The sequence below is a fragment of the Akebia trifoliata genome, chromosome 13 (assembly GCF_017979445.1).
Source record: "Akebia trifoliata isolate Shusen 1 chromosome 13, ASM1797944v1, whole genome shotgun sequence".
In the NCBI taxonomy this organism is placed as follows: Eukaryota; Viridiplantae; Streptophyta; class Magnoliopsida; order Ranunculales; family Lardizabalaceae; genus Akebia; species Akebia trifoliata.
Genome location: NC_141387.1, coordinates 28201734 through 28213599, shown reverse-complemented (window position 1 = coordinate 28213599; position 11866 = coordinate 28201734). Strand labels below are relative to the sequence as shown.

General features: G+C 33.4%; 2 protein-coding genes across 18 annotated transcripts; both read left to right on the top strand.

Moving 5' to 3' along the window:
* Window positions 1-457: 457 nt before the first annotated feature.
* Window positions 458-7456, top strand: LOC147388198 (uncharacterized). 17 transcript variants are annotated; one of them, XM_086420992.1, is made up of 11 exons: window positions 460-910; window positions 1041-1099; window positions 3237-3310; window positions 3425-3499; window positions 3660-3739; window positions 4095-4174; window positions 4306-4449; window positions 4601-4834; window positions 5822-5924; window positions 6903-7072; window positions 7223-7456. In XM_086420992.1, exons 5-8 carry the CDS (start codon window positions 3727-3729, stop codon window positions 4637-4639), a joined length of 276 nt encoding a protein of 91 aa, XP_086277118.1. In that variant the 5' UTR covers window positions 460-910; window positions 1041-1099; window positions 3237-3310; window positions 3425-3499; window positions 3660-3726; the 3' UTR covers window positions 4640-4834; window positions 5822-5924; window positions 6903-7072; window positions 7223-7456. The 17 variants fall into 17 exon arrangements, 14 of the variants coding, with proteins under 14 accessions (XP_086277120.1, XP_086277118.1, XP_086277115.1 ...); XM_086420989.1 differs by having other exon boundaries at window positions 6766-7072; XM_086420987.1 differs by having other exon boundaries at window positions 5578-5924; window positions 6766-7072.
* Window positions 7457-10336: 2880 nt separating this feature from the next.
* On the top strand, window positions 10337-11401 carry LOC147388197 (non-specific lipid-transfer protein C, cotyledon-specific isoform-like). The gene is made up of 2 exons (XM_086421358.1): window positions 10337-10810; window positions 11199-11401. The coding sequence occupies exons 1-2, from the start codon at window positions 10449-10451 to the stop codon at window positions 11206-11208; spliced, it is 372 nt and encodes a 123-aa protein (XP_086277484.1). The 5' UTR covers window positions 10337-10448; the 3' UTR covers window positions 11209-11401.
* The last annotated feature ends 465 nt before the right edge of the window (window positions 11402-11866 follow it).

Sequence of the window (11866 nt, the reverse complement as noted above, 5' to 3'; positions counted from 1 at the left end):
TAAGACAAAGACGTTGTAGCTTTATGAGTAATTTTATGTGTCTATGGATCTGACAATATATATATATATATATATAATAAATATATATATAAAATATTATTAATGAGAGAAGCTGAAGTAGAAGTTGTTCGGCACCAAATTTTGATTAGTCATAAATGCCCCACTTGATATTTATAGGGTTGGATATGTTGACTCATAAAAAGTAAACTCATATGTTCACGTAAAATCTCAACCATGTCTATGCTAGATTCAACGATTAAGATTTATCTTAAAGATCCGTAATATGTTCTCAGGATACATATTTTATTCCAACGTTGGGTGTGAACATATGAGTTCACTTTTCATGAGTCTATGGATCCCGACCACTACGTGAAAATTCCGAATTTTAATCAAAAAATTTGTTGGGCCTGGCCCGACGAATTTTAAACCTCAAAAACCACGGCCTGTGAACCACGTTTCCAGTCCCACTCTCAGTCTCTCTCTCTCGATCTCCTCTCTTTCTCACTCTCTCACTCACTGTATCTCATTCTCTCTTGTCTCTCACTGTACTCTCGATCTCCTCTCTCTTTCTCACACTCTCTCTCACTGTATCTCGTTCTCTCTGTCTCTCACTGTACTCTTGAACGACCTAGCTCTCTCTCTCTCTCTCTCTCTCTCTCTCTCGATTGATCGATCTCTCCATCTCTCTCTCTCTCGATCGATCGTCTTCTCCATCTCTCTCTCGCTCGATCTTATATTCCCCTCTATCTGATCGATCGATCGATTTCTCGATCTGTCTCCCTCCATAGATCTCATCTCCCACTCTATTTGATCGATCGATCTCGATCTCGATCTGATCCTCGTTCTCTCTGTATCTCATCGCTACCTATCTCTGATAGCTCGAAGTGACCTATCGACTTCAGTCCGCAAGGTTTGTCTCTCCTCCATTGACAAATCCCTCCAAATCTCTTCTCTGTTTGATCTCAAGATTAGGTTTAGGGTTTCATATTTTTTTAAGTTCGTTAATAGAGGTATCAACCTGTTTCTGGTTTCTCCTGCAGTGGTTGTCCATCTGAGGGCAACTGGAGATGTTCCGATACTTAAGCAAGCCAAGTTCAAGGTATTTATTCTTCCTTTCCAAGTTCATATTTATCTATATATCATCATGATTCCTGATTGAGGTTTACTTCTGCTTCCAATTTTCTTAAACTGTCTGAGAATTGGGGATGTTTGAACTTAATTTTTGGATCCCTAGAATCATTTATTTCTCAATTTGATAGTTGCAAGTTGTAACAATAAAAAACCCTGGATAGATTCCAACAAAGTTTCATTATTCACTTTAATTCTGAAGAAAATTTTAGAACGCTAACCTTGATTAGATTAAAAAAACAGTTAATTAATCCAATTATGGCAATTAGCTGATCAGTTTAAATTGATCTTGAAAATCTTCCAGACTGGATCATTAGAAATTTCATTAATAATGTGCCTATGCCTGCTAATAACTATTGGATTGGTAGTTAGCGGGATCGGACAAGTTTGCCAAAGTAATGGAATTTCTTCGCCGAAAAATTCATAGAGACACATTGGTAATGTTTTTTATTTTTTTCTCTCTTTTGTTTTTCTTGGAAATGTAGCATAGTACCAATCACCTATTCTGATCGTAACTAATTTTCCTTCACTCAACGAATTAATGTATGGTATTAATTTACATGGGGTTTATGTGATCAATGCACAAAACTATGTTCCTGGTAGGGTGTTGGTTGGACAACGAGTATTCAATCTTTACTTAACCACTGCAAATATATGAACATAACCTCTTTGAGCTTTCATCTTTGACCCGAAATAAATTCTCATAGAATTTTCTTAGATTAGGATTGAGTTTTTGGGCCTCCGGATCAATTTATTCTTCGTCCTTGTTATTGGAGTTTTGGGTCTTGTCTTGTTTGTAGAGGTTGTTAATGGAGTTTTGTTTGTTCAAATTTCTGTCCAAGCTCATAGATCTAAATATTCATGGGTGAGTAATTATTTATTTTGTTTGAAAACCGCATCTGGTGTGAACATTTCCATTTTGTTTGGTCTTAGTTAGGTATGTTTTGCAGTTACTGATCTCAAGACCTCCAAAACACTTGAGAGGTCTCAGACCAAAACACTAAATAACCTAAAAATCAAGACTTTTATTGCAAGTCCTTGCCTATTCTGATCTATATGCTTCTAAGTAAATAAACAGAGGTTATTGAAAGATGGTTGCATATAATCTTCTCTTTTTCTAAAATAAGCCACTATTCTATTTGTAATTGAACCATGACATTATACAAGTTTTTACTTATTGCACCCCAATTAAAAAAAATGAATGGTTGAGAATAAGTAAAAGTTGGGGTGCCATTAGAAGCTCTCATTTTTTTTTTTTTTGTTGTTAGATTTGTATTTTTAGGTTTTGGATTTTATATAGGCCTAATCCTAGTTGTAAGCAACTACTGAAATTATTTGAATGAGTGTTATAATGTTGAGATAATAACTTGAGCCAATCCTTTGTATGTTTGAATAGTGTGTTTTAATCCACATTGCTGTGGATGGATACTCTTTTTTCTGAAATTTGTCACTTGTCAGTGTTAACACCAGTGTGTTCATGTATTCATAAAAAAAAAAGAGAAAAGTGTGTTCATGTCTCAAAAACAGTTTAGTCACATTGTAATTTATCTCTCTATATTTGGTCTTTTTTTTCTCTGTTTTCAGCATATGTATATACAATTTTCCATTAAGTTGTATACCATATGAAATTACTTAATTAAAAATCTCTCATAGACCTGGAACAAACCGTGCTGGTGTATTGGAATATCAGTTTCTTAGGTTGGTGTCTGGCACCATATCCATGTTAAGTTACAGAGTTGTGATCATTCTCTTGTTTAGGAAGTAAGTGTTTATAGTAAAGGTCTTATTTTGAATTGTATATGTTGTCTTAATTTGAACGATGTTTCTGTTGTGCCACGAAAGTTCTTTTACTGCAGCGCTGACAAGGATTGACTATGACAATGATAACATCAGACTAGTATCTCAGACATTATTTAAATCTAAGTCGTTACCCCTTTTTTTCTTTTTTTTTTTTTTTTTCCCCCATTTTTCTCTTGTATTTTTTCATGTAGTTAACCTTGGTAATGTTCAATAAAAGTTTCTCTATCCTGATATGCACAATTCTTTATTAGACAATGCCTCCTTTTGATTATGATGTTCTTTGGGTGTTATTTATCTTGGGTGGGCAGGTCGAGAAAGCTCATAATGCTGATCTTCACTGTGTTGATTGGAACCCTCATGATGTAAACCTTATTCTAACTGGGTATGGGATAATTTTCTTGGCTTATCTCTTTCTTACAATTGCATTGTTATTCTGTATTGATGCTTGGATTTTCACCTCCTTTCTTTTGTAACTGAACATTTATTTATTATTCAGTGGTGTCCGGACAGATCGTCTGTTTTTGGCAGTGCTGCAGAGGATGGTCTCTTAAATATTTGGGATCATGATAAGGTATAGCAATCTATAGACATGTAACAACCTTTCCCCATCCTCTGATTGTGTTCAAGTGTACAAGTTTATCTTGAAAATCAACACAATCATGAAACAAACAATGTCCCCCCTTTATATTTCAAAATTAAAATTAAAATTAAAATTACTTCTTGTGTTCCAGTTCGGTAAAAAGAAAGAATGTGTTGGAACAAGGATGATGCCATATACTCCAGGCTTACTCTTCCAACATGCTGGCCACAGGTACGAAAAAACGAACCTCGTTCCTGAATATCTTCTAGTATAGAATTTGGTGATGTTTTAAGTTTGCGGAGGGGGCACATTACATAATTTCATATATGTCATGGACATGCGATGTTTATCTTCTGATGGAGTTTGTCCTGCTTTTATTTGTTGACCAAATATTAACTATTTGGTGTATGCATGTAGGGATAAAGTGTATGAAACCATAGGTTGTGCGAGTCTAATTGTGTGCCTGGATTTAGTTATACCACTGCTGCATTTATAATTTATGGTACTTTGTATGTTATATTTTAACATCATTATAAATACTACCACTTTTGAATTAATGGGTAAAAATGGGCAAATGGCCTTGCAGATTGGCAAGTGGGCGCAGGACAGATTGATGGAATCAGATCAGTAACTGGATTTTACCCACAAAAATGGGCAAATGGCCTTGTAGTTTTCACTTCTACAACTAAGCATTATTAAATATATGTGAAGTTTCTAATACCCAGGCTTTAAATTTCTATGTTTTGCACTTTGGAATGTTCTTCTCACAAATCTCTTTGCTGAATTCATATGGCCAGGACCATGAAGAGTTTCTTTCAACTAAGCTTGATGGCTTACTTCAGCTGATGATTGAAGTGCTTCCTTCCTGTCATTTTTCTGCCAAACATCATAGACTTGACTGCTTATACTTCTTAATCACCCTTGTTTTTGATTGGTCCGAGGTAAGTCACCCATCTTTCTTATAATTCTGTTATATTTTGATTTTTTGTCAGTGTTAACACCAGTGTGTTCATGTATTCATAAAAAAAAGGAAAAGCTTCATATATGTTTGGAAGAGCATTAACTTCTGTTCTGTTATAATGCGTTTAACAGAACCCAATCTCTTGGTGCCTTTTTTTTGGCTCAGTTTGAATGTCTTCAAACTTAGGTTGTGCTGGGACTGACTTGTAACCAGGCCCTATCTGCCCATGGTGCACTTCTACCTGAAACGCCTCAGGCTTACTAAAGGTGGAAAAGCTGGTGAGACATAATGCCACATCCGCCGAGGCTATAAAACTGCTTATGGTCTTAAAATGCTGTGTCAAAGGCATTTCCTTAAATTCATAGGTTGGTTGTGGCATTTTAGATTCACACTTCAATCTGTTTCCCTTATGTGTTGTTTTTTGCCCTAGAGTTAAACATAATAAGCTATTCTCTCTCCCTCTATGTGTGTGTGTGTGTGCGTGTGCATGTAAATATTTTCTTTTTCGTTGTGAACCAAGAATAATAAGCTATTCTTGGTTAATAACAAAAAAAATCCTATTTTTTCATCCCACATGAATCAGATAATTTTTTTTTTTGATGAGTTAAATTTTATTGATAGGAGGACAAGAAGTCCTCAAGAATTTAATGTATTTGTTATTTATTTTTATTTTTAGTATTAATATAAAAGATGTGTTTGTGGGCTTACTCTTCACGCTATAGACCATTGAAGCATCTCATCACCTGTTTCACATTTGAAAACACTGACCTAAACTACCAGCCAATCACGACCAACCCAGTGGACCTGTTTTTTCTAGGGTCAGTTTGAAAATTTCAAGTTTCCTACCTGGCTCAGTTTCATTTAAAACCTTTAAAGGCATATATGTTGTGTTTAACTTTGAATTAACCCTAATTCTTGATATGTCCAGGCTCTATCTTGTTTTTTGCTGAAGTGTTACAATCATTTTTTTTTATATATTCTCATCGCCCTTTTAAATTAGAAAGTATTTTGCCAGCACATGCATGTTCTATTTTTTTGAGAACTGTTTCACTAAACAGATCTGTCTGTCTCCAACAAAATTAAAATTCAGTCTTTGAACCTTGCCTAGTCCTAGGGGCTGGGGATAGGACTTCAAACGTTTAATGTGTTGTAGGAGCTTCCTATATGTTTGGAAGAGCTTTAACTTCTGTTCTTTGGGTCGTTATAGCTGATCGATATGGTCGAAACCTGTTATAGTGTTGGGCACAATTTCAGTGTTAGTATTGCTTGACATTATTCCCTATATAATTAAACTTGAATTGTTGTCTCAAAACTATTTATGTCATTTACTCTGTTTTAATAATACATATCAGGGTCATATTCAACACTCTCTTTGGCCTCAGTACAAGCTTTTGGATGGCTCTTATTACAAGGTTTCTTCTTGGATTTATGGATGGTCTAGTTGGTACAATAAAGGTGTGTGTACGTGCATGCGTGAGACTATATATTTGTTGAGTGTATATTTTCTTCCACTCTTAGGATATGGTTTTAATGATGATGGTGGGTTAGATGGTGTTTGTTTAGGTAGACGTGGTTTTAGGTAGAGTGGAATGGAGGAACAAGCTTTGTTTATACGACCCCAAATCCTTGAGATAAGGCTTTGTTTATGAAATGCGTTGACTTGTTTATAGTTTGGCATCTTATAAAGCTTCGTAGGTTGGGCTTTACTTCATTCCATGCCAAAATAAGCAAGAGGTTAAAATCAATTGCTAACTAAATCTGTGGTGGACTGATGCCTAGGAAAGAGATATTGATTTCTATATTATGGACGGTGTGCACTTGCCCACATAAGAGAAAAGACAGAACTATAAGCAAAAATATTTGTATTAGTAAAATTAACCTTTAGGTTTTTAGTTCCCCTGAGAATTTTGGGGTGCTTTAGAAGAAACACATGTAGCTAAACCGTTGTTTTTCTGTAAGAATACTCAGCTCCTTCCATGATTGAAGTACTTTGGGAACCATTTTTGTGTTGGTTAGTAAGGTTTTTATTTGTATATTTTTGTCTGCATCAATGAAGGTTGTAACATTAGTTCGTGATTCATTGCATGAAAACTCGCTTCTATAGCTTTCTTATTTCTTATGAATGTATACCATTGTCATTGTGTTAGTCTTTGATGGAAATTCTTTGAGTTATCAAAGAGGTTTGAGTGGTACTTGAATGGCTACTATTAATAAAAAGTTACACCTGATTTTGGAAGCATTTCATATATTTTTGGGTATTTAGCCGATGCTTAATCTTGCTGTTGAATCGTCACAGTGCTGGTAAAAGTTTTGTTGCTGAAATCTTGATGTTGCGACGAATCGTGTCAACTGGAAAAATGGCAATTCTTGTACTGCCATATGTGTCAATTTGTGCAGAAAAGGTATTTTTATTGTCTCTCTTGTTACTTGCAGGTTCCGTATTCTATATTTAGTACTGAAGATGTGACCAAGGAGGTGGAACACTGCCTAAAGATACTTCTGTAGCTGTCTGCACTATAGAGAAGGCAAATTCTTTACTCAACAGATTGCTGGAAGGACATCATTCTGAAGTTGGAATTATTGTGATAGATGAATTGCATATGGTATGGATTTCTTTGTTTTTTATCAAATCTTTCTTTGTTTGAATGTCTATGTGAAACAGTGCAAATATTTGCAGCTCTAAATGTCAATATCACCATTGTGTTTTCTTTTAACATATTTCACTGAACCAAATGGATCTTTGTTTGATTCAGGGAACTCCTGTTAACATCGTCGTCGGCTCACATGTGTGGGCTGAGGATTCGGAGGTTGCGTGGATAGATGGAAAAGTAACAGAAATCAAAGGAAACGATACCACCATAGATATATGTATCATATACTGCTTTATTGTCAGTTATTTGTAGCTTCGATAGAATTTTCGATCTTAATAAAGAGGTTTACATGTATATTAATTTTGGGTTATTTAGTTTAATTTGGAGCTTGTTTTATGATTTTTCTTTTATTTTTTCTTTTTCTGATTTTTTTTATTATTATTTCGTTCATTGTGATTGGTGAATTAGAGGACCATGCTATTGTTTGTTAAACCTCCAAATTTGACGGTCATACTCTATGGAATTTTTTTGTTTTTTTTTAAGTCCATTCTCCAATAATTTGATAGTCCAGGGCCGTCAAAAAAAAAATTCTACAAGAGAATATTTGACAGGCATATTTGACGGGAGGGTCCGTCAAATTTCTCAAAATTTGACGGTCTAAGACCGTCAAATATGGGCCTTTTTCACATAGTGCGACCCTCTAATATAATTAGGGTCATTTTGGTAAAACCTAGAAAATTCTAATCTTCGATCATATAATCATGCATCTCGAGATAAATATTTTAGAGATATGTGTTATCAAGATACGCATGAATCTCAACTATTAGAAATTGAATCTAAAACGGTTTGGATCTTGTGTTTTCTCGTGAGTCATTCTTGAGTTAACGGATCCCAATCTATTAATTAAATATATATATATATATATATATATATATATATATATATATATATATATATATATATATTAATTTTATATTAGGATTTTAATAAAAAGTAAAAAAAAACTAGAGTGGATTGACTTGTTTAAATAGATTTAATCTTTGATTGGTGAAGAAGAAGAGAGATCTCTTTTACAAGAAACGTGTGTTGATATGATATTAATCTTTTTAATCTTTAAAGTCTAATGTTCCTTTACAAGAGGAAGAACAAAAAATGAGACAAAGAGGATGCGATATGTGTTATTAAGATACGCATGAATCTCAACTATTAGAAATTGAATCTAAAACGGTTTGGATCTTGTGTTTTCTCGTGAGTCATTCTTGAGTTAACGGATCCCAATCTATTAATTAAATATATATATATATATATTATATATATATATATATATATATATATATATTATATATATATATTATATATTATATATATATATATATATATATATATTATTTTTATATTAGGATTTTAATAAAAAGTAAAAAAAAAAACTAGAGTGGATTGACTTGTTTAAATAGATTTAATCTTTGATTGGTGAAGAAAGAAGTGAGATCTCTTTTACAAGAAACGTGTGTTGATATGATATTAATCTTTTTAATCTTTAAAGTCTAAATGTTCCTTTACAAGAGGAAGAACAAAAATGAGACAAAGAGGATGCAAACGTTGAAGTTTTTGTTTGTGTGTAGATTGATTAAGAACCTTACTACTTATAGAAAATTTGAAATACTTTCAAACATGGTGAAGTAGGCAAATACGAAATTGGATACCTATTTTGATGATAAGTAGTATAATTAAGAGTCGTGCTGAGGTGACACAAGATTTACTGTGATTCTCACAATTCTGACATGGACATGCATACATTACCATAGATGATTTTTACTCGTATCGCGAGGAAATACATCTATGATTATGTGAGAATCGCAGTAAATTCTTTTTGTCATTTCAGCATTTTCCTATAACTAAACGTTACAAAACTCCAAAATGTTCATGCATTTAATAAGTTTCGAGTGTCAACATGAACCCAGACCAGGCCCATTAGGAGAGAACCATCTCTTTAGGTGTGGATTAGGGCCAATCCGAATCCAGTCCAAACCGATATTCCTTACTTCAACACATAATTTTATTTTTCGTCAAGTTGACTTGAAACTCGATTTGATTCGATTTTGGATTACCCTATCGCCAAGTTGGATGGTACTCTCTGAGTTAATTTGGAAAATCATAGATTTAACTGAAAAAATGCAACAAATCATATCATATATATTTATTTTGTTGAGAACAAAAGATAAAATGTTTTGTTCCGAGTAATGACAAAAAATTGGGATAAAGATCCATCGAAGAGGGTAGCTTTGACCATCTAAGGGTACGTGAGATGACCAGGACCACGCCTCTGAAAGTGGAGTACTTGAGTTCAAAATCTCTCATAGATGCCTAGAGGATTAGTCGAGTACTTTAAGAGCTTGAATAGCTAAGTTAAAAAACTACTAGATAATTTTTTTATTTTTATTTTTTAACTTTATAATACAAAATACTATCCAATAAATTTAATATATTTTAAGTGCACATTCTAGTGAACCCTCAAATTTTTTACTATGATACAAAATGGGTCGAATTTTATTTGAAATCTGAGTGATCCGGATCCAAATTTAAGATTTTTGAACTCTTGGAGTGGACCTGAATTAAAAAATGAGTCAAATGTGGGTTGATCTCCTTTTACCCGATTTAGATCTTGGGTCAAATATGGATCCATGGATATCTGCCTAGATTAGAAGGTTATATATATTACTTTAAGAACTATATTTTTTATGTTTTTTAAAATATTTTTTCTACTACTTTAATATAATATGAAATCTTATAAAATAAAAGAATTATAATAGTAAAAGAGAATAGTATACAGCAATTAAAAAATGACTAAAGCAAAAAAATAAATAAATGAACGGATTCAAATTGTTCGACTCGACTGACCCAAATCAAGCAGTGAAAAAAAATGGTTCGGATATGATTTTGGCTAATAGGATCCAAGTAAAAAATTTGGATCTGGATATGGATATACTTAAATCTAGACCGAAGCCCCATTTCAACCCTATTTTTGATTTGACAGACTCGTTAGACATACCTGCCGAGTTGAGTCAAGTAATGAGTTTTAAAAACCCGCTTCAACATCAATTCGAATGGATGGAGTTACTCTCTTCATCATTCCCAATAACAAAACCTGTGATTATATAATTCATTCGTTCGAGAAAACATCAGAAGAAGATAACTAAAGCGTTGGAAAAATCAAACTTTCCAAAACCCAATGAAGAAATCTTTCTCTATATAACAACACTTCACTTACAGTTACTCTCACCTCACAACACACACCTCTATCTATCGTCAACTCTGAATCAAAACTCTCTTTCTCTCTCTCTCTCTCTCACATCACATATCACAGGAAAGAAAGGTTGATAGATATATAATGGCGACCAAGAATGTGATGTCCTTCAGTCTAGGCCTCTTCCTTTCTCTGATGTTGTTCCATGGCATTATTATTAATGTAAGTGAGGCAGCCATAACATGCACCACTGTTGACACTAAGGCAGCTGCTTGTGTTATGTTCGTTACGGGAAAGACTCCAAAGCCATCCACACCATGTTGCAGTGGACTGCAAGAGTTGGTAAAGAGTGTGAAATCTGTAGATGACAAGAAGGCCATATGTCGATGCTTGAAGACTGCAGTTGCCAAGTTCACAGGAGTTCAGGATAAGTTCTTGAGTCAGATTCCAACTTCTTGCAATATTAAAGTTGGATTTCCTGTCTCTTTAAACACCAACTGTGAAGCGTACGTGATCAGAGACACACACACTCTCTCTCTCTCTCTCTCTCCATAGTTCTAAACTCCCAACGAATAAACTCGTCCGAGTTGACTCATAAACTCACCCGAGTTGACCCATTAACTCGGAAGAGTCTGCAAGTAAAATAGTTGAGTTGGGTCAAAGTTTGTCCGAGTTATATGCCTATATTTATATTTTTATTTATTTTAAAAAACAAGAAAAATAGTTTTTAAATATTTATAAATTTGACTCATTCAGATAGACTTACTGAGTGATTGGGTTGACTCGATTTGTTGGACATTTAGACATTTGGAGCTAAAAGAATTAAAGATTTTAAATAAATATTTGTTTGATTAATGTTTCTTTCTTTTTTTTTTTTTCAATTTTATTTTGCAGGATGCACTGAAGTAGTAATATGGAGTTGCAATAAATTGATGGGAGTAATTTTAGTGAGAATCGCAGGAGTTTAGTTCAATAAAAGGATGTGGTCTATGTATCTGATGTACTGTGACTGTAGCAATGTAATCGTTAGGATGTTTTAATGGATGATGAGATGAGATCTATTTGGGCTTAAGCAATAAATAAGTTTTATATCGTTATTTGTCTGTTGGAAATATTTAGACTGAAAAAAAAATGCTTATAATGAGAGTAAATATTTGCTAATAACAAATGAAGGCGTTAATCTGTTAGATCAACATCAAGAGTACGTCTTCGATTTTTAATTTTACTCACTACACGTGGTGTTATACCATTGGGTCATCAGCTTAGCACGGATGTTTCTTAACAGCAAAGCAAATCCCTGTTGAATTGACACAATATTAGGGGTGTCAATGGATAGTCTGATATTATCCGAAATTTTTGGATATCGGATTCGAATTCGGATAGTTTTATATATTCAAATCCTTATTGGATATGGATTCAGATATTAATATTTCAAATTCAATAATATCCGATTTGAAATAATATCTAATATATATTATCTTATTTGATTTATTTATTATATATGTAATATAATATATAATAGATTTTTTAAATAATAAAAAATCAATTGGACAGGGAAAAAT

Coding starts and splice junctions, on each gene's coding strand:
- LOC147388198 (XM_086420980.1), top strand. Junction 4,175..4,305: donor AAAAATGGGCAAATGGCCTT/GTAGTTTTCACT, acceptor TCATATGGCCAG/GACCATGAAGAGTTTCTTTC. Junction 4,450..6,902: donor TTGTTTTTGATTGGTCCGAG/GTAAGTCACCCA, acceptor TGTTACTTGCAG/GTTCCGTATTCTATATTTAG.
- LOC147388197 (XM_086421358.1), top strand. CDS start 10,449: ATGGCGACCAAGAATGTGATGTCCTTCAGTCTAGGCCTCTTCCTTTCT.